The sequence below is a fragment of the Stegostoma tigrinum genome, chromosome 1 (genome assembly GCF_030684315.1).
Source record: "Stegostoma tigrinum isolate sSteTig4 chromosome 1, sSteTig4.hap1, whole genome shotgun sequence".
Classification (NCBI taxonomy): domain Eukaryota; kingdom Metazoa; phylum Chordata; class Chondrichthyes; order Orectolobiformes; family Stegostomatidae; genus Stegostoma; species Stegostoma tigrinum.
The window spans coordinates 7758428-7777545 of NC_081354.1; the positions used below are offsets into that span (position 1 = coordinate 7758428).

Below are 19118 nucleotides of genomic sequence, written 5' to 3' on the forward strand. Positions count from 1 at the left end.
GTCTCCTTTTTAACCTAGGCCATAAAACATGAGATGCAGGAGGAAAAGTGGGTCATTCAATGAGATCAACTATATATATAATATAATTGTGGTCACTACACTAATCCTGGTGTCATTGCACTAGTTACAGATTACCATACTGAAAATGTTCCCTTTATTCCATCTCTCTGTCTTCTATTAGTCAGCCAGTCCTCCATACATGCTAAAATACTACCTCCAATTTTTGATTTTGGTTTTGATATTATTAGGTAGCCTAATGAGTAATACCTTATCAAATACCTTCTCAAAATCTAAATATATTACACTCACTGCTTCCCTGTATCTATTCTGATAGGTGACTAGTGTGTGTACGTTGCTAATAAGTTTTCTTGCCAATTGCTGTGCCTTCTACACTGTCATCATTGCCAAGTTGGGGCAATTAGGGATGGACAATAAATGCTGGTCTAGGCAATGCACAGATCCCATGAATGAATTAAAAGAAAAGACCCTTCCGGATGTTGTTTGAGAGGCATTAAGGATAAATTACATTGTTAATAGGTAGATGAGTGAAGGTTAAAAATTGGAAATAGTTAATAAGATAGTTCAGGGCTGTGATAGAATTTCAGGTGTGACCTTTTTGAAAAAGTGAGGCTGGGTCTGAAGACAGAGTAGCTTTGCTCATTCTTTAACTGTCTCCCACAACAGGTCAGTGCATTCCCTCTCATAGGAACTAAGAAAATAGGTGCAGGAGTAGGCCATTCAGCCGTTCAAGTCTGCACCGCTGTTGAATATGATCAAGGCTGATCATGTAATCTCAGTATCCCATTCTCGCTTTCTCTCCAAATCGCATGATCCCTTCAGTCACAAGGGTCACGTCCAGCTCCCTCTTGAATAGATCTAATGGACTGGCCCCAACAGCTTTCTGTGGGAGAGAATTCCACAGGTTCACAACTCTCTGAGTGAAGAAATTCTTCCTCATCTCAGTTACTCGTGACAAAAGTCAAAGTAAGAAGGAATGGTTCCACTCTTAAGTTTTTCATTTATCTGTATAAGGAAGGAGTGTGATTCTCAGTTGATAGAAAAATAATGATGCTATTGAAGCTTTGAGCTGAAAATTTCAAAGCTGAGATTCATAGATTCTAGTTTGATAAGGTTTCGTGATATGGAAGCAAGGACAGATGAATTTGACATGCAGATTAGTTACAATCTAACTGAACATAAGGGGTTTTGGAGCCAAGGAAACTAAATGGATTTTAAGATAAAGAACAACCATGATCTAATTGAAGCTATGTCAGAAATATCACAACACCAGGTTATAGTTCCATAGGTTTATTTGAAAACACAAGCTTTTGGAGTCTTACTCCTTCTTTGGGTGTTAGTGAGGGAGGTGGTATCAGACACAGAATTTCTAAGTAAGAGATCAAAGGGTCACATCACTGATGAGGATGTATTAAACAAACCTAGCATGCTGTTAAATCTTTAATTAGTTAGAAGGTTTTAATATGCACATGAAAATCCCCAAATTCCTGTCCCGGGAGAACTAAATCAGTGTAAAGAAGATGTGACATTTTAGATCAGACAACACATATCAGGCGTGAGACCTTGTTTAGAATCTGTTTGTGTTTTGTTTTGTAGTCAGACAGGTTTATTTCTAAAGTAGGAATTTATAAAACACCACATTGACTGACCGTCTATAATTTGTACACTTTTTGATCAAAATGGAATGTATCTGCAAATACAAATTCACCACATAGATTTACATGTGTTCATGTGCTTGTGTGTGTGTGTGTGTGTGTGTGTGTGTGTGTGTGTGTGTGTGTGTGTGTGTGTGTGTGTGCGTGCGCACGTGTGTATGTGTGCGTGTGTGTGTGTGCTCTGTGTGTTTATGTGTGTGTGTGTGCATGTGTGTGTGTATGTGTTTGTATGTGTGTGTGTATGTGTACATGTGCATGTCTGTGTGTCCGTATGTGTGCATGGGTGTGCGCATTTGTCCATATTTACATCTGTGTGTGTGTGTGTGTGTGGGTGTGCGCGCGCGCGCGCATGTATGTGCGCATCTGTGCATGTGTGTGTGTGCGCGCGTGCGTGTATGTGTGTATGTGTTTGTGTGTGTGTGCATGTGTGTGTGTATGTGCGTGTGTGTGTTTATGTGTGCATGTGTGTGTGCATGCATATGTGCACATGTGTGTATGTGTGCGTGTGTGTGTGCATATGTGTGTATGTGTGCACACGTGTGTGTGTGTGTGTGCTCTGTGTGTTTATGTGTGTGTGCATGTGTGTGTGTATGTGTTTGTATGTGTGTGTGTATGTGTACATGTGCATGTGTGTGCATGTATGTGTGTCCGTATGTGCGCATGGGTGTGCACATTTGTCCATATTTGCATATGCATGTGTGTGTGTGTGCATGTATGTGTGCATCTGTGTGTGTGTGTGTGTGTGTGTGTGTGTGTGTGCACGCATCTGTGTGTGTGTGCACATGTGTGGGCGTGTGCATGTGTGAGTGCATGTGTATGTGTGCATGTGTGCATGCATGTGTGTGTGCGTGCATGGGTGTGCGCGCATGTGTGCGTGGGTGTGCACATTTGTCCATGTTTGTTTGTGCATGTGTTTGTGTGTTTATGTGTGTGGTATATGTGTGTGTGTGCACGCGCATGTGTGTGTGTGTATGTGTGTGTGAGTGTATGTGTGTGTGCACGTGTGCATACGTATGTGTGCACACGTGTGTATGTGTGCATGTGTGTGCTCTGTGCGTTTATGTGTGTGTGTGAGTGTGTGTGTGTATGTGTTTGTATGTGTGTGTGTATGTGTACATGTGCATGTGTGTGCATGTCTATGCGTCCGTATGTGTGAATGGGTGTGCACATTTGTCAATGTTTGCATATGTGTGTGTGTGTGCGCGCGCGCATGTATGTGCACATCTGTGCGTGTGTGTGTGTGTGCGTATGTGTGCGTGTGTGTGCACATATGTGTACATGTGCATATGTGTGCATGTCTGTGCGTCTGTATGTGTGCATGGGTGTGTGCATTTGTCCATGTTGGCATATGTGTGTGTGTGTGTGTGTGTGTGTGTGCATGTAAGTGCACATCTGTGCGTGTGTGTATGTGTGTGTGTGTGCACATGTGTGGGCATGTGCATGTATGTGCGTGCAAGTGTATGTGTGCATGTGTGCATGCATGTGTGTGTGTGCGTGGGTGTGCACGCATGTGTGTGTGGGTGTGCACATTTGTCCATGTTTGCGTGTGCATGTGTGTGTGTGTTTATGTGTGTACGTGTGTGTGGTATATGTGTGTGTGTGTGTGTGTGTGTGTGTATGTGTGTGTGTGCGTGTATGTGTGTGTGTGCGCGCGCGCACGCGTGCATGTGTATGTGTGCATGTGTGCATGCATGTGTATGTGTGCATGTGTGTGTGTGTGGGTGTGCACGCATGTGAGCGTGGGTGTGCACATTTGTTCATGTTTGCGTGTGCATGTGTGTGTGTTTATGTGTGTACGTGTGTGTGGTATATGTGTGTGAGTGCGCGCGTGTGTGTATGTATGTGTGTGTGTGTGCACGCGAGCGCGCGTGTTTGTGTATGTGTGTGAGTGTGTGTGTGCGCATGTGTGTATGTGTGCGTGTGTGTGTGCATATGTGTGTATGTGTGCACACGTGTGCATGTGTGTGCACGTGTATGTGCTCTGTGTGTTTATGTGTGTGTGCATGTGTGTGTATGTGTTTGTATGTGTGTGTGTATGTGTACATGTGCATGTGTGCGCATGTATATGTGTCCGTATGTGTGCATGGGTGTGCGCATTTGTCCATATTTGCATGTGTGTGTGTGTGTGTGTGTGTGTGTGTCTGTGCGCATCCGTGTGTGTGTGCACATGTGTGGGCTTGTGCATGTGTGTGAGTGCATGTGTATGTGTGCATGTGTGCATGCATGTGTGTGTGTGCGTGGGTGTGCACGCATGTGTGTGTGGGTGTGCACATTTGTCCATGTTTGCGTGTGCTTGTGTGTGTGTGTTTATGTGTGTACGTGTGTGTGGTAATGTGTGTGTGTGTATATGTTTGTATGTGTGTGTGTATGTGTACATGTGCATGTGTGTGCATGTATGTGTGTCCGTATGTGTGCATGGGTGTGCGCATTTGTCCATATTTGCATATGTATGTGTGTGTGTGTGCATGTATGTGCGCATCTGTGTGTGTGTGTGTGTGTGTGTGTGTGTGTGTGTGTGTGTGTGTGTGTGTGTGTGTGTCTGTATGTGTGTGCGCATCTGTGTGTGTGTGCACATGTGTGGGCATGTGCATGTGTGAGTGCATGTGTATGTGTGCATGTGTGCATGCATGTGTGTGTGCGTGCGTGGGTGTGCGCGCATGTGTGCATGCGTGTGCACATTTGTTTATGTTTGCTTGTGCATGTGTGTGGTATATGTGTGTGTGTGCACACGCGTGTGTGTGTGCATGTATGTGTGAGTGTGTGTGTGCATGTGTGCATACGTGTGTGTGTGCACGCATGTGTGTATGTGTGCATGTGTGTGTGCTCTGTGCGTTTATGTATGTGTGTGAGTGTGTGTGTGCGCATGTGTGTATGTGTGCGTGTGTGTGTGCATATGTGTGTATGTGTGCACATGTGTGCATGTGTGTGCACGTGTATGTGCTCTGTGTGTTTATGTGTGTGTGCATGTGTGTGTATGTGTTTGTATGTGTGTGTGTATGTGTACATGTGCATGTGTGTGCATGTATATGTGTCCGTATGTGTGCATGAGTGTGCGCATTTGTCCATATTTGCATGTGTGTGTGTGTGTGTGTGTGTGTGTGTGTGTGTGTGTGTGTGTGTCTGTGCGCATCTGTGTGTGTGTGCACATGTGTGGGTTTGTGCATGTGTGTGTGTGCATGTGTGCATGCATGTGTGTGTGTGCGTGGGTGTGCACATTTTTCCATGTTTGCTTGTGCATGTGTGTGTGTGTTTATGTGTGTGGTATATGTGTGTGCGTGTGTGCGTGTGTGTGAGTGTGTGTGTGTGCGCATGTGTGTATGTGTGCACGTGTGTGTGCTCTGTGCGTTTATGTGTGTGTGTGAGTGTGTGTGTATGTGTTTGTATGTGTGTGTGTATGTGTACATGTGCATGTGTGCACGCATGTGTGTGTGCGTGGGTGTGCACGCATGTGTGCGTGGGTGTGCACATTTGTCCATGTTTGCGTGTGCATGTGTGTGTGTGTTTATGTGTGTACGTGTGTGTGGTATATGTGTGTGAGTGCACGTGTGTGTGTGTATGTGTGTGTGTGTGTGTGTGTGTGTGTGTGTGCGTGTGTGTGTGCGTGTGTGTGTATGTGTGTGTGCGTGTTTATGTGTGTGTATGTGTGTGTGCATGTGTTATGTGCGTATGTACATACGTGTTTGTGTGTGTGCATGTGTGTGTATGCATATGTGTGCATGTATGTGTGTGCATGTGTGTGTGCGTGTGGGTGTGCGCATCTGTCCATGTTTGCGTGTGCATGTGTGTGTGCATGTGCATATGTGTGTACGTGTGTGTGCATATATGTGTGTGCGTATGTGTGTGTGCACGCGCGCGCACGCACGCGTATGTGTGCATGTGTGTGCACATGTGTGAGTGTGTGTATGTGTGTCAGTGCATGTGTATGTGATCATGTGTGTGTGCACAGGCGTGCACGTGGGTATGCACATTTTTCCATGTTTGCGTGTGCATGTGTGTGTGTTTATGTGCATGCGCATGTGTGTGTGTGTGCTCCTGTGTGCATGTGTGTGTGTGTTTATGTGTTGCGTGTGTGCGTGCATGTGTGTGTGTGTGTGTGTGTGTGTGTGTGTGTGTGTATGTGTGCGTGTGCATGTGTGCGTGTGCATGTGTGCGCATTTGGTGGAGGAGGGGATTTCTGAAGAAGGGTCTAGGCCCGAAACGTCAGTCATCCCGCTCCTCTGATGCTGCTTGGCCTGCTGTGTTCATCCAGCTCTACACCTTGAATATCACAGGGAATACTGGAAGTTTGACAGTCCCCTTTTTTCTTGTCATTCTGTAACTGACCAGAGGTGACACTATCGAGTAAGTGTCAAACCAGTAAAAGGCTGTGACCAATCATTTAAACTGTGAAATTAAAATGTCCTATTTTTTCTTGCAGGATGCACAAAGAATTGGTTGGAGACTTAATTTGCTTCAGTTGATCTAAAGGTCAAATCACTTCAGTGCTCAGAATCGCCAAAAAACTGAGGCAGAATTACCATGTTAGCCTGCATGGTCTGATGTAAAAAAATCTCAGACTAACACCGTTAAGCCAGTCCAACATTGAAAAAAAGAGACTAGCTTTGAAAACCTTAGCTTCAGGACTTCGAGGAAGTCATGAAAAGTAGGCCATGATTTGTAAAGGGCACAAATCCTGTGTGAGGGTCGGTTTTTGCCAAATGAAGAAATTATTGAGCGGGTTTAGCTCCGAGAGCTGCAGTGATGCTGCAGAGTAATTTAGCTGTTGTTCCCCTGATGCTAGGTCCCGCTTTTGTTTGTGATACATCTGCATTGTACTGATCAGTGAAAAATGATTTATCATTTCACCAATCAAGCCGTTATTCTGAGCTCTCCATATTGCACGGCACATTGTCATGACAACGTCGTCTCATTCAAGAAACAAAGTGGCTTTCACTTAGCATAAGTAGACCCCAATGTGAATTTTCATTTGTTCCTGCAGATAAGATTTCAGAATTTGTTTCAAATTAGTTACGAGTGGGCTGTTCTCCCTACACCTCATGCATTGGCTGAAGAGCCTGATGCAGCGTTTAGGTTTTATTTTGGCCTGAATTAGACATTGTCTAATGGCTAAGTGTTAGCCTCGTCATGTTCTATGCAGGATTTCTACCCATGAAGTGTGACTAGATTCTTCACCACTTCTTATCGAATGTACCTTATGAAACACCTATGAAGCCCCTCTAGCTCATTTCTACTGTTCATTGAAAGCTTCTGTAAAGTGTCTGAGAAGGCATGTTCTGGTTGAAGCACCGTCCCAGTTATTTATCTAACAATGCATTGAAAGGCTTCTCATTGGGCATCCAGTTCCTCAACATCGCCAGATCAACCTGCTAGTGTCGGGATAGCACCCAATATCCCAGCATCTCTGATGCCAGTGCCTCCTCAAAACGCCACTGTGTACCTAGAAAAGCATGGTTATCCCCGCATGGTTTTTGATGTTTGCCGTGGACAATGGCAGACAAGGGAAACTTGGCACCCCACTTTGCAGGCAGAGATCCGAAAATGCTGCTGAACAGGGTGCTGTAGAAATGTGATATCCTCTCACCTGAGGACTGGCGGTGCTGTCCATTTCCCATACAGTGCCACCCAGGTCAGTGTAGTCTCAGCCACTCAGAGGAAACCACAGCAATGCAGGGGGAAGGTCAGTGACCTTCTCCACTTCACTAATGTGGACACCCTCATTTTCTCTCTGATAGTTCCCACATACTCTATCTTTCCAAATCACCCACCTCCCACCAAGGCCCAGGTTCTATTACTTTCACTGTTGCCTGCTCTTCCATCAGTCGTTAGTGCCCACCCAACCACAGACACCATTAATCCTGCATGCCCTCTGTGCTGCTGCTTCACATGCTCTGAAAACCCCCCCACCTGCACCAAAAGTGCCACCCACTTAGATTATTGGTATTTTGTTCTGGAAAGACATTGCTAAAATACTGAACTAAAGTAAAATTTTTCACAGGTTCACACTTGTACTCCTGTGAAATGGTGCTATATAAATGCAAGATGTCACAAGAACTAGCATTTACAATCAGCTCACCTCTTGAAGTCACAGCCGTGTGGCAGAACCCCGGTAACCACAGGCTGTTCACAATCAGCACAGCAATATACTCCCAACCTGACATTTTTACTGGACATGTCTGATCCCAGACAGGAACCTGGCTTGATAGATCATATTTTCATTTGTTCTGAGTTTAACAAAGTGCTGCCTCACTGAAACGTAAGCACATAATGCCGCAGATTTTGCTCTAATGATGAACGGATATTTATTACAAAAAAAGAAGTCAAGATAGAATAATCCAAATTTATAATATAAATTCAAACTTTGTTAAACTCACAATAAAATTATAATCTCATTAATTCCGAAACAGGCCTTTATAAATTGATGAAAAAAAGCAAGCCTTTATATCATACCAAAATACCATTTGTACTATACTCATACCAGACGGCCTATATCCAACACTTCAGTAGGTTTAAGGTCCTTATGACTTCATCCTTAAGACCAGAACAACAATAGCTCTTGTTTGAAGCTATCATATATCTGCTTATACATATTCAGCTTTAAGTAACCTCTTCAGTGTTTTATCCTTAACATTTCTGGTCTGGGACTACCACTAACTCTTCACTCTCATGAAACCTAGTTCATTAAATGTCCCTTTTTTTCTCAGGAGCACTCTTCTACACAGCCATGCTACTCTAAGAACTTCACATGAATTCCCCACTCAAAGTCAAAAGTGAAAATAAAAGTCTCTCCCTCTCAGCTATGGATGTTGCCCTTCAACTTAAAAAGAAACAAGTTCCAGAACTCCGTAACAAACCATTGTTTACCTTGCTGCTTCACAAAACAATCTCAGAAAAATAAAATATCCGTTCGTATGGCTCAAAACTGACACACTCTAAAATCAGGCTTCAAAAACTATTTTACAATAAATCACCATCGAAATAAAATCGTAATTATTAAGACACAAAGAAGACCTATTTTTGTTAATTTTTAAAAAGAAACTAAAAACCCGAATTCATAATAAATAATATTAAAAATTATTGGCATAATCCCAGCAGTTTACACCACAACAGTGCTTGTTGGGGTGTGACTGGAATGAGTCACATAAAAGAGCCAGTTTTTCATGGTTCTTCTGTTTTGATTTGGATGGAGGGATCAATAGTTACTGCTGGGATCACATTGCAAAAACCGATGAAGGAAACAGTTTTTGGAGCCAGATATTCCAAATTTCTAAAGGGAAAGGACCAAGACTCTGAATTAGGCAATCTGCTAAGAAATTAAAATTGTAGAAACATGCACATTTTTTTGTTCTGTATTTCCTTGCCTTAATTTTTGGCCAAGACTTTTCAATTTGCAGTTCTCTTCATTATATTTCATCTGCCATGTGTCTGTCCAGTTCAACAGCCTGTCAATACCTTCTTGAGGTTCTCCTTACAATGAACATGCTTTAAGTTTAAAGCCATGTGCAGATTTTAAGAAGTATGCCCTATTTATCCTAATCTAGATGATTAATATGGAACAATAAATGCAATGATTCTGGAATTCTGGAGAACTCCCCCGTACAGGTTGCTAAATTCAAATAACAACTGCTCATCACATTTCTCTGTTTTCAGTCACTAGCAGCTACTGTTCCATTTATTCCAAGGGCTTCACATTTGCTGGCAAGGCTGTTATATGGCATTTGCTCGTCCCTATAGTTAACATCTCACATTGACTGTGTTATCTGTATCAGTGTTTTCTGATAACTTATTGAAAAATTCAATCAAGCCAGGTTAGTTAAACACACTTTGCCTTTCACAAATTGATACTGGATATCCTTAATTAACCCAGACATGTCCAAGTGACTGGTAATTTTGTTTCAGATTATTGCTTCTTAAAAAGTTTCCCATTGTTAACTGGTTGGCCTACAGGTGGAAGGTAATCCTTGACCTCATCATTGATTGGGGTTGTAGCATATGAAAATCTTCATCTGGAAGGGTGATGGCAAGGTTATGTACAATACTATCATCATTTCATTCTGACTTCCCTCAGCATCCTATCTGATATTGGCGATATATCAACTTGTATCGACACGCTTGTTGCAATTATCAACACATCTTTTCCCATTGTTGACAGGTGGCATTGGGGAGTTGGCAATCCTCCCACTAATTTGTCCTTTGGTGTGTGAACTCCAGGGTCTGAGTGGGACCTCAGAGTAGCTCTGCAACTGTGCAACTTGGTGGTAACATTGTTGGGTGGGGAGGGGAGATGTTGGGTGGATGGGTTAAGAAGGGGAAAAAAAACAGACATTGTGAACAGCCAACATAGCATAGAACAGGAATTCTGACACCTAGCCTGGGACGAATACAGATTTTTCTGTCATAAGACACAAGTTGATTTGATACAACCAAACAACATGACAATAGGTGGTTTGACCGCTTCATACAGGATGTTGCTGGACACCGTTGAAGTCCTACCTGGGAAACGAAGGCCTTCGCTGTCTGTGGGCTGAGGAAGAGAATAGCTCGTCGAAGTGTGTCACGGTACCGGTTCATCTCTTCCAAACGCATTGTGGCGAACATCGTACTGATCATCCTGTTGATGTTGTTCTCCACTTTCTGCAGAGCTACATCCATTCCTTGCTGAGAAGCTTTGTCCAAAAAGTCCTGAATCCCACGGATATCTGACAATTAGAGGATAACAATCACTCTGTTAGTTATCATATTAAGCTACGCAATCCCAAATGGAGACTGGGTAAGTTTTTTACAGCTCTGAATTATAGCTAGCAAGGTGAAAATCTTGCTCAAGTCCACATTTACACAGACTTGGAGACTTGACTCACTGGAATAAATCTTATGAATTAGAACCATCAAAATGATGGTTAGAAGTGCCCTAAGACACTGAGATGATGGAAAGTTGAAAAAATCTGGCAAATGATACATTTTATTTTTCTTTATATAATCTGCAATGAATATTATGATAGTATTTAAAAGTTGCTATTTTAAAATATATCAGTATATCTTCTGGGTAGAAGCCTTTTTTTCTATTCATTCAGAGGACATGGACACCAGTGGCCAGGCCAGTATTTATTGTCCATCCCTAATTGAGAGTCAGCCACATTGCTATGGGGCTGGAGCGACATATAGGCCAGACCAGGCAAGGGTGACAGATTTCCTTCCCTAAGGCAAATTATTGAACTGGTTAGGATCCTGACAATCGGTAATGGTTTCATGATCATCATTAGACTCTTCATGACAGATTTTCTATTTGTTTTATTCAAACTCCATCATCTACCACATTGTGATTTGAACCCAGGTCCCTGGGACATTAGTTGGGTCTCTAGATTAATAGCCTAGTGATAGTACCATAAGGCCATTGCCCACTCAAGTTCTAGCAATGATCAGTGACAACAATATTATTGTGGCGTAAAGCAATTATCCCATTACCTTTCAAATATAACATTATGATCTTCCCTCTGGATAAAAAAATACCTGAGACATTTTTGTCCTTTCTGATTGTTGTCCCACTTTTAACCTCCTTTTCTATCCAAGGGCTTTGAATGCATTGCCACCACTTAGTTCTATGCCCAAATATCCCAAAACTGTTAATGTCGCTTTCATTCAATTTCCACCTTTCTTGCTATACAAAGGCTGTTGAAGTTAGGAAAGACATGATTCTCTGAGACCAATGCAAAATATTCCTCCTTGTTCTTTTCGACCATTCATTAACACTTGGTAAAGTTTCTCAATTCTATTATAATCCATTCTCCAGCATCTTGGGATTGGTATTGCATGCACTCACTTCCAGTCCTTTATAAACATAGCCAAAGCTTGTCTAGCCAAGGCTTCTCTCCACATTCCTATATTGTCCTGTCCACAGTCAAACAGGAATCTCTGTGAAGAGCCTAGTCCATGTCTACCATCTTAGTTGGAAATAAAATATTTCATGGTACTATTCAAGGAAGAACCAAGTAGATTTTCCAAAGTTCTGGTCAATATTTATCCTTCAACTATCATCCTTGAATGATGATGTAGTTATTTACTTCTTTGCTCTTTGTGACACCTCACCATCCCACATCTCACTGTTGCTTTTGACCAGTGCAGACTCAACGGGTGAAAGGGGCATTTGTGTGATGTAGGCCTCTACCTCTCTCATTGCACCATATCTCTACAATCTTCTTAAGCTCTTTGTTGTCTCCATCCTCCATCAGACCTCTAATTTTGGCCACCTATTGATTCCCTCTCATATTGTCCCACTGACAGAGATATCAGCTACCTTAGACGTGCTCTCTGAATTTTCCAACCAGAAGCCCGTTTTGCTTTCCATTTCGCAAAATCCATGTTTTCAATCAAGTCAATGTTTCCATAGCTTGGGAGGCTCCATTCCCTTCTCAATTCCTATCCATCTTTCTCCTTCTTCTCCTCACAAGTTACTTTTCTATAAAATGAGGACTGTTCTGCCTGGTTGGCTGGATGACCAGTGAGTGATGCTAACAGCATGGGCTCAATTCCAGTGCCAGCTGAGGTCACCCTGTCTGCTCAGCCTCACCCTCACCGAAGGGATGGTGAGCCTCAATTTAAACCCACCACCAGTCACCTCTCCCTGATAAGACAGCAGTCTCTGGGCCAATAGCAGTTCACTCCTATATTGAGACAAAACAAGCAAAACAATGACAAAGAAAGAGATAATGGGAACTGCAGATGCTGGAGAATTCCAAGATAATAAAATGTGAGGCTGGATGAACACAGCAGGCCAAGCAGCATCTCAGGAGCACGAAAGCTGACGTTTCGGGCCTAGACCCTTCATCAGAGAGGGGGATGGGGTGAGGGTTCTGGAATAAATAGGGAGAGAGGGGGAGGCGGACCGAAGATGGAGAGTAAAGAAGATAGGTGGAGAGAGTGTAGGTGGGGAGGTAGGGAGGGGATAGGTCAGTCCAGGGAAGATGGACAGGTCAAGGAGGTGGGATGAGGTTAGTAGGTAGCTGGGGGTGCGGCTTGGGGTGGGAGGAAGGGATGGGTGAGAGGAAGAACCGGTTAGGGAGGCAGAGACAGGTCGGACTGGTTTTGGAATGCAGTGGGTGGGGGGGAAGAGCTGGGCTGGTTGTGTGGTGCAGTGGGGGGAGGGGACGAACTGGGCTGGTTTAGGGATGCAGTAGGGGAAGGGGAGATTTTGAAGCTGGTGAAGTCCACATTGATACCATTAGGCTGCAGGGTTCCCAGGTGGAATATGAGTAGCTGTTCCTGCAACCTTCGGGTGGCATCATTGTGGCAGTGCAGGAGGCCCATGATGGACATGTCATCTAGAGAATGGGAGGGGGAGTGGAAATGGTTTGCGACTGGGAGGTGCAGTTGTTTGTTGCGAACTGAGCGGAGATGTTCTGCAAAGCGGTCCCCAAGCCTCCGCTTGGTTTCCCCAATGTAGAGGTAGCCGCACCGGGTACAGTGGATGCAGTATACCACATTGGCAGATGTGCAGGTGAACCTCTGCTTAATGTGGAATGTCATCTTGGGGCCTGGGATGGGGGTGAGGGAGGAGGTGTGGGGACAGGTGTAGCATTTCCTGCGGTTGCAGGGGAAGGTGCCGGGTGTGGTGGGGTTGGAGGGCAGTGTGGAGCGAACAAGGGAGTCACGGAGAGAGTGATCTCTCCGGAAAGCAGAAAGCGGAGGGGATGGAAAAATGTCTTGGGTGGTGGGGTCGGATTGTAAATGGCGGAAGTGTCGGAGGATGATGCGTTGTATCCGGAGGTTGGTGGGGTGGTGTGTGAGAACGAGGGGGATCCTCTTTGGGCAGTTGTGGCAGGGGCGGGGTGTGAGGGACGTGTTGCGGGGAATACGGGAGACGCGGTCAAGGGCGTTCTCGATCACTGTGGGGGAAAAGTTGCGGTCCTTGAAGAACTTGGACATCTGGGATGTGCGGGAGTGGAATGTCTTATCGTGGGAGCAGATGCGGCGGAGGCGGAGGAATTAGGAATAGGGAATGGAATTTTTGCAGGAGGGTGGGTGGGAGGAGGTGTATACTAGGTAGCTGTGGGAGTCGGTGGGCTTGAAATGGACATCAGTTACAAGCTGGTTGCCTGAGATGGAGACTGAGAGGCCCAGGAAGGTGAAGGATGTGCTGGAGATGGCTCAGGTGAACTGAAGGTTGGGGTGGAAGGTGTTGGTGAAGTGGATGAACTGTTCGAGCTCCTCTGGGGAGCAAGAGGCGGCGCCGATACAGTCATCAATGTACCGGAGGAAGAGGTGGGGTTTGGGGCCTGTGTAGGTGCGGAAGAGGGACTGTTCCACGTAACCTACAAAGAGGCAGGGATAGCTGGGGCCCATGTGGGTGCCCATGGCCACCCCCTTGGTCTGTAGGAAGTGGGAGGAGTCAAAAGAGAAGTTGTTGAGTGTGAGGACGAGTGTGAGGACAAAGAAAAACAGGTTTCGCAAGTGTGGGGGTTCCGGAACTAATGGAGAAATTTCTCAAGAGAGTTCAGGAGAATTTAGAGTGCAATGTTTGTCTAGAAATGTTAATAGCTTTGTAGCTTTCATACCTGAATTACTTTCCAATCGAGGTGGTTTTAGATACATTTGAAGAGTTACATGCAGCTGCAGACGTAATTGTACTGTGATTTTACTTTGCCAATTACCCTGCTGTGCATTACAGAACAAACAGGATGGCTTAAAGTTAATCTGCCTGGTGCCTGAAGCATCTTGACGTGGAGCAGTTGGGGGCAAGTAGCTGTATGAACAGAGCTACAGTAATTGGTATTGATGTGACGATAGAGTAGGCAAAGGCACAACATACGAAATTATCTCAGAGAAAACATCAAAACTAACAGCATGTTCCTTCTGCAAATCTATTACAGTGTCAGACCCCAGAAATTTAAATTTAATAACTTGAGGAAAATAAACCTGGCAGATGTTGAATTAGACTGAGATATTGAGTTGAAATGCTTAAGGAAACATGCTGTAGGAAGAGAAAAGAGGACACTAACTTTTTGGTCATGTTTTAGAAAGGAATCTGAGGCTATCCCAGAGCCATTTTGTGCAAACCATATTGATCTACCATTGAGACAATAATGAACAAGGCAGTGGGTTGATCATCTGGAAGTTGGGGTGCTAGTAGGTTGATCATCAGATGAACATCAACAGTACAAGTTCAATTCCCTCTCATGCTGATGTAGGCTCAGAGTCTATCTACTCACCCTACCTGTAGTGAAAATAAATCTCAGAGTTTTCCTGAAGTTCGGCAAATAATCGCCAAAGAACTGTCTTTGGTCAGGGAACTCAAGAAGAAGAAATAAGCACATGAAGGCAAAAAAGAACAGGATGCAGTGATAGATTTCAATGAGGAAAAGATGGGCGATAACTCATGTGGAGAATAAAAGTTGACATAGACCCGATGGGTTAATTGGGTCATTTCTATTCTGTAGGTTCTCTGCTATATGCTACAATTATCTTGTTTGTGCCATGAATCTAGTAGCATCTGTGCTCAAGATGAGTCACAAAATATTCATGTCATGTATTGTGCTCCGACTGAGTGACATTCACATTCTGGACTTCGGTAGCGACTTAGTAAGTGTGTATCAAGGCAAGCAGCGCTTGAGTGTGTTTGACATTTGGTTCCTTTCTGATTTCTCAGGATTTCAGGAGCAGAAAATGAAAATGCACAGCTAGTGCTTCTTGTAACAAGGCACCCTGTCAACACCAGCACAGCAGCAGACATTATAAAGGCTGTCGATGTTGATGCAAGTTCAACAGTGGTGTCTTCAGGCAGTTTATTTTGTAGATGCGGAGTAAATGTTTCTGAAATGGTACAAAATAGGTCATTATGTGAAGGGTCTTGCATTGATGCTTTGGATGCCAATGTTCTAGTTGCTCCTTGTCCTTGAAACTGGTGAGGTTTTATGATCCACACTACATCAATAATGTTTTGCAAAGCGAGATTGTGATGTCGACAAGGAAAGCCATCAAGACCCCAGGAGAGCTGCATGACCTGGTCAATGAAAAAAATCCAAAGATTTGCTTCAATGTGGCAGTCAAATGTACTGGAATATTCTTTCTTATCAGGATGAACCTAGTTTTTAAAAATTAATTCAATGGATGTTTACATCGCTGGTTGGGATAGCATTTATTGAGCATTCCTAATTGCCCTTGAGAAGATGGTTTTGATCAGTTTCCTTGAACTACTGAACTCCATTTGGTACAGGTACACCCACAGTGCGGTTAGGGAGGCAATTTCAGGATTTTAGCCAAAAAGAACTGTGATATATTTCAAAATCAGGATGGTGAGTGGCTTGGAGGAGAATTTGCACATGGTTGTATTCTATATATCTGCTGCCCAGATGTTAATGATCATGGATTTGTAAGGTGTCATGTGAGAACCCTCAGTGAATTTCTACATTCCATTTCAACGGATCACGAGCTTCTTTTCAAGATTAATTCGGGACAGACAATAAAAACGTAGCTGGCTAATGACACTCACATTTCCATTACGAATAATTGTGATCTACATCACATACTCGTGAAGCCAGGCAGATTGACATGTCTTTCACTGTTCGTCCCTCTCCACATTTGTGTGCCTTTGCATAATAATGTGCTGTTAGTCTGAATACTATACCATAATTAGCCTAATAGTATACTCCAAACCTGTCCATTTTTGTGTTTTTATCTAGTTTCTCCACATCAATTATGAACCAAAACCAAATATTTTCATTCAAGATGGATTATCTCTTCCTGAAAACCTTTTTATAAAGCACAATCTCATCATAAGTCACTGGTTGTCTTTATAGACATGGCTTCATATAATACAGCATTGCTACCAGGATCTTTAGAGATTTCTGAATTGAATATTACTTCATTTTTCATCAGCCAGTCCCATTATTTCCAAACCTTAATATGATCAGTGAGAGAATAGAGAAATACAGAACACAAAGCAGAGTTTTATTAATGTTGCCCTAGCTTCTCCTGCCTGCCTTCATTTTATATTTAATGGTTGCATTTAATGAAATCAATTTCATAGAGAGTATCAAACCTCTTCATCTTTCCCTGTAGATTCAGAAGACATTGCTGGATTTTATTCACTGTTATATACGTGAGATAAGAGTTTTTACAGCACAGTGGGTAGTGTCCTTGCCTCTGAGCCAGAAGCTCTGGGTTAAGTCTCACTCCAGGACTTGAAAGCCAAGGAAGATGTTTTCAGGACTTTGTTAATAAAGGGTGATTATTAACCTGCAAATTTTTTCAACACACCTAAGGCAGGTGTCAAGAGCAGGAGAGGGAGTCCTGTTCATCCATGTGTAATGCAGACTGGTGCCCATGGAACTATAACCCCTGGTGGCAGGTCAACAACCAGTTCTGCAAAAAGAAATTAAGGAAACAATCTTAAGCATGGGCTTTGAGTGTCTCCTACATTCCCTGACATGCAAAATCTTCTCAGTCTGTACACAAGAACTAGTTCAATACACAGAAGCTGGATACTCAATAATTAAAGAGCTGCAAACAAGTTGAGCTGGGCACTGAGTTGTAGAAATTTATGCCAGGCACTTAATAACTAAATCACTTTAGATAATTGCAAGAGATCATAAAACAACTCTAGATTTTTGTGTTAGTTCTAAATGTGTAAGTTAGACACTTTTTAAAGTATTTACATATCATTATGCTACTGACAACATTATGGGACTTTTTTGGACAACTGTGTTAGCTTCTCAACAAATCACATCTGGATAATCATTTCTTAGACTTCACTGGAGTTAGTTGTTTAGGATTGAGGATGACTTCCTTCCAATATAGTGTTGTGGATCTCGAGGTGACTGAATAGTCCAATGTTGGATCCACAAATCCTGCCACAGGTGGGGTAGGTGGTGTCTACTGAAGTGTGTGTGGGTGACATGTTTAGGTTGCAATGTCTTAGCGCCAGAGATCCCATGTTATGTTAGCAAACCGACATTCAGGTCTATTGTAGTTGGGATTGTCTATGAATTTTTGCTCAGAGGTAATTCAACAGTTCAAGGTATTTGCATGACTATAGTATGTAACAGTTGGACATGACAGTGCAATGCGATCATGTTGTCATGAAGCTTTCCATGCTGGATCACTATTAACTGAATAATGTTCTTATGCGATTTTTCTTCAAACTTTGAACAGGTCATCACTCACAGCCAACTATCCAGCCTTCAGGAGAACATTGACTACAACAGCACACAACCCTGCCATGGAAACCTCTGCAAGACATATCAGATCATCGAAATGGATACCACCATCATATGTGGGAACTCCACCCACCCCATACATGGCAGATACTCATGTGACTAGGCCAATGTTGTCTATCCCGTATGCCGTAGGCAAGGATGCCCCTTGGCATGGTGTATTGGTGAGACCATGTGGACGCTATGACAACAGGTGAAGAGACACTGTGTAACAAGCACCAGACAGGAATGTTCCCTCCCAGTCGGCGAGCACTTCAGCAGTCAAGGACATTCAGCTTCCAGTCTTTGGGGAAGTGTCCTCCAAGGCGGCCTTTGAGATACACAATAATGCTGAATCGCTGAGCAGAAACTGGTAGCTAAGTTCTGTACCCATGAAGACGGCCTCAACTGTGATCTTGGGAACATGTAACCCCACCTCACTGTTCTGTATCTGTAAAAATCTTACTTACCATCCTGTGGTTTTGTCATCATCACCTGAGTAAATTTTTATGATCTCTCTACTTTAATTAATTTGTACAGTTTTGGATTATTTATTACTTTGGTTCGATCCTCGGCATGCAACTCCTATACCTATCATGTTATTCCAGCCATTTCCTCTCTCTCCAACCCCATCTTATTTTTATTTTTCTGTAATTATCATCTGTTTCAATTAATTGGATCATTGGTCATCCCTTCACTTGTTATTCAGCTGTTGACACTTTACTCACACCGTCTAACACTTTGGAACACCTGCAGGGACACATTATTCGACGCTTCACTGATACCATTTGTACAATCTTTTCATCTTTCTGCCCATTGATCTCCATGCCCATAAATTCTGTGTTCTGTGTGCTTCTCTCTCACTTCACCTGATGAAGGGGCTATGCTCTGAAAGCTTGTGATTTCAAATAAATCTGTTGGACTATAACCTGATGTGACTTCTGACTTTGCCCACGTAGTCCAATACTGGCACCGCTCGAACAAAATTATATAGAATTAAATAAAATTTGCAACACGGAAACTTCTTATGCAGCCCAGCTGGTCTGCTCAACATAAACCTCCTTTCACCCCATTTTATACAAGCCAGTCTGCACATATTCCTTTCTCGCCCATATTCTGGCCTATGTCTCCAGAAATGTATTCATCTCATTTATGTCAATTATAGCACATGATAGCATGTTTCATATTTGAACCACTGTCTGATTAGGGAAGGTTTTCCTGAACACTTCATTCAGGTTACTAGAGAAATAGGGTTAAGGAGAAT

At 43.2% G+C, this 19118-nt stretch overlaps 1 protein-coding gene across 3 annotated transcripts in view; it reads right to left on the reverse strand.

Annotated features, from left to right (window-relative positions):
• grid2 (glutamate receptor, ionotropic, delta 2) overlaps nt 1-19118 on the reverse strand; it is a 961209-nt gene that overhangs the window by 283029 nt on the left and 659062 nt on the right. For all 3 annotated transcript variants that reach the window (XM_059650188.1, XM_059650127.1, XM_059650148.1), the window contains exon 4: nt 10164-10369. In XM_059650188.1, coding sequence (XP_059506171.1) covers nt 10164-10369 — 206 coding nt within the window. The remainder of the gene's footprint in view (nt 1-10163; nt 10370-19118) is intronic.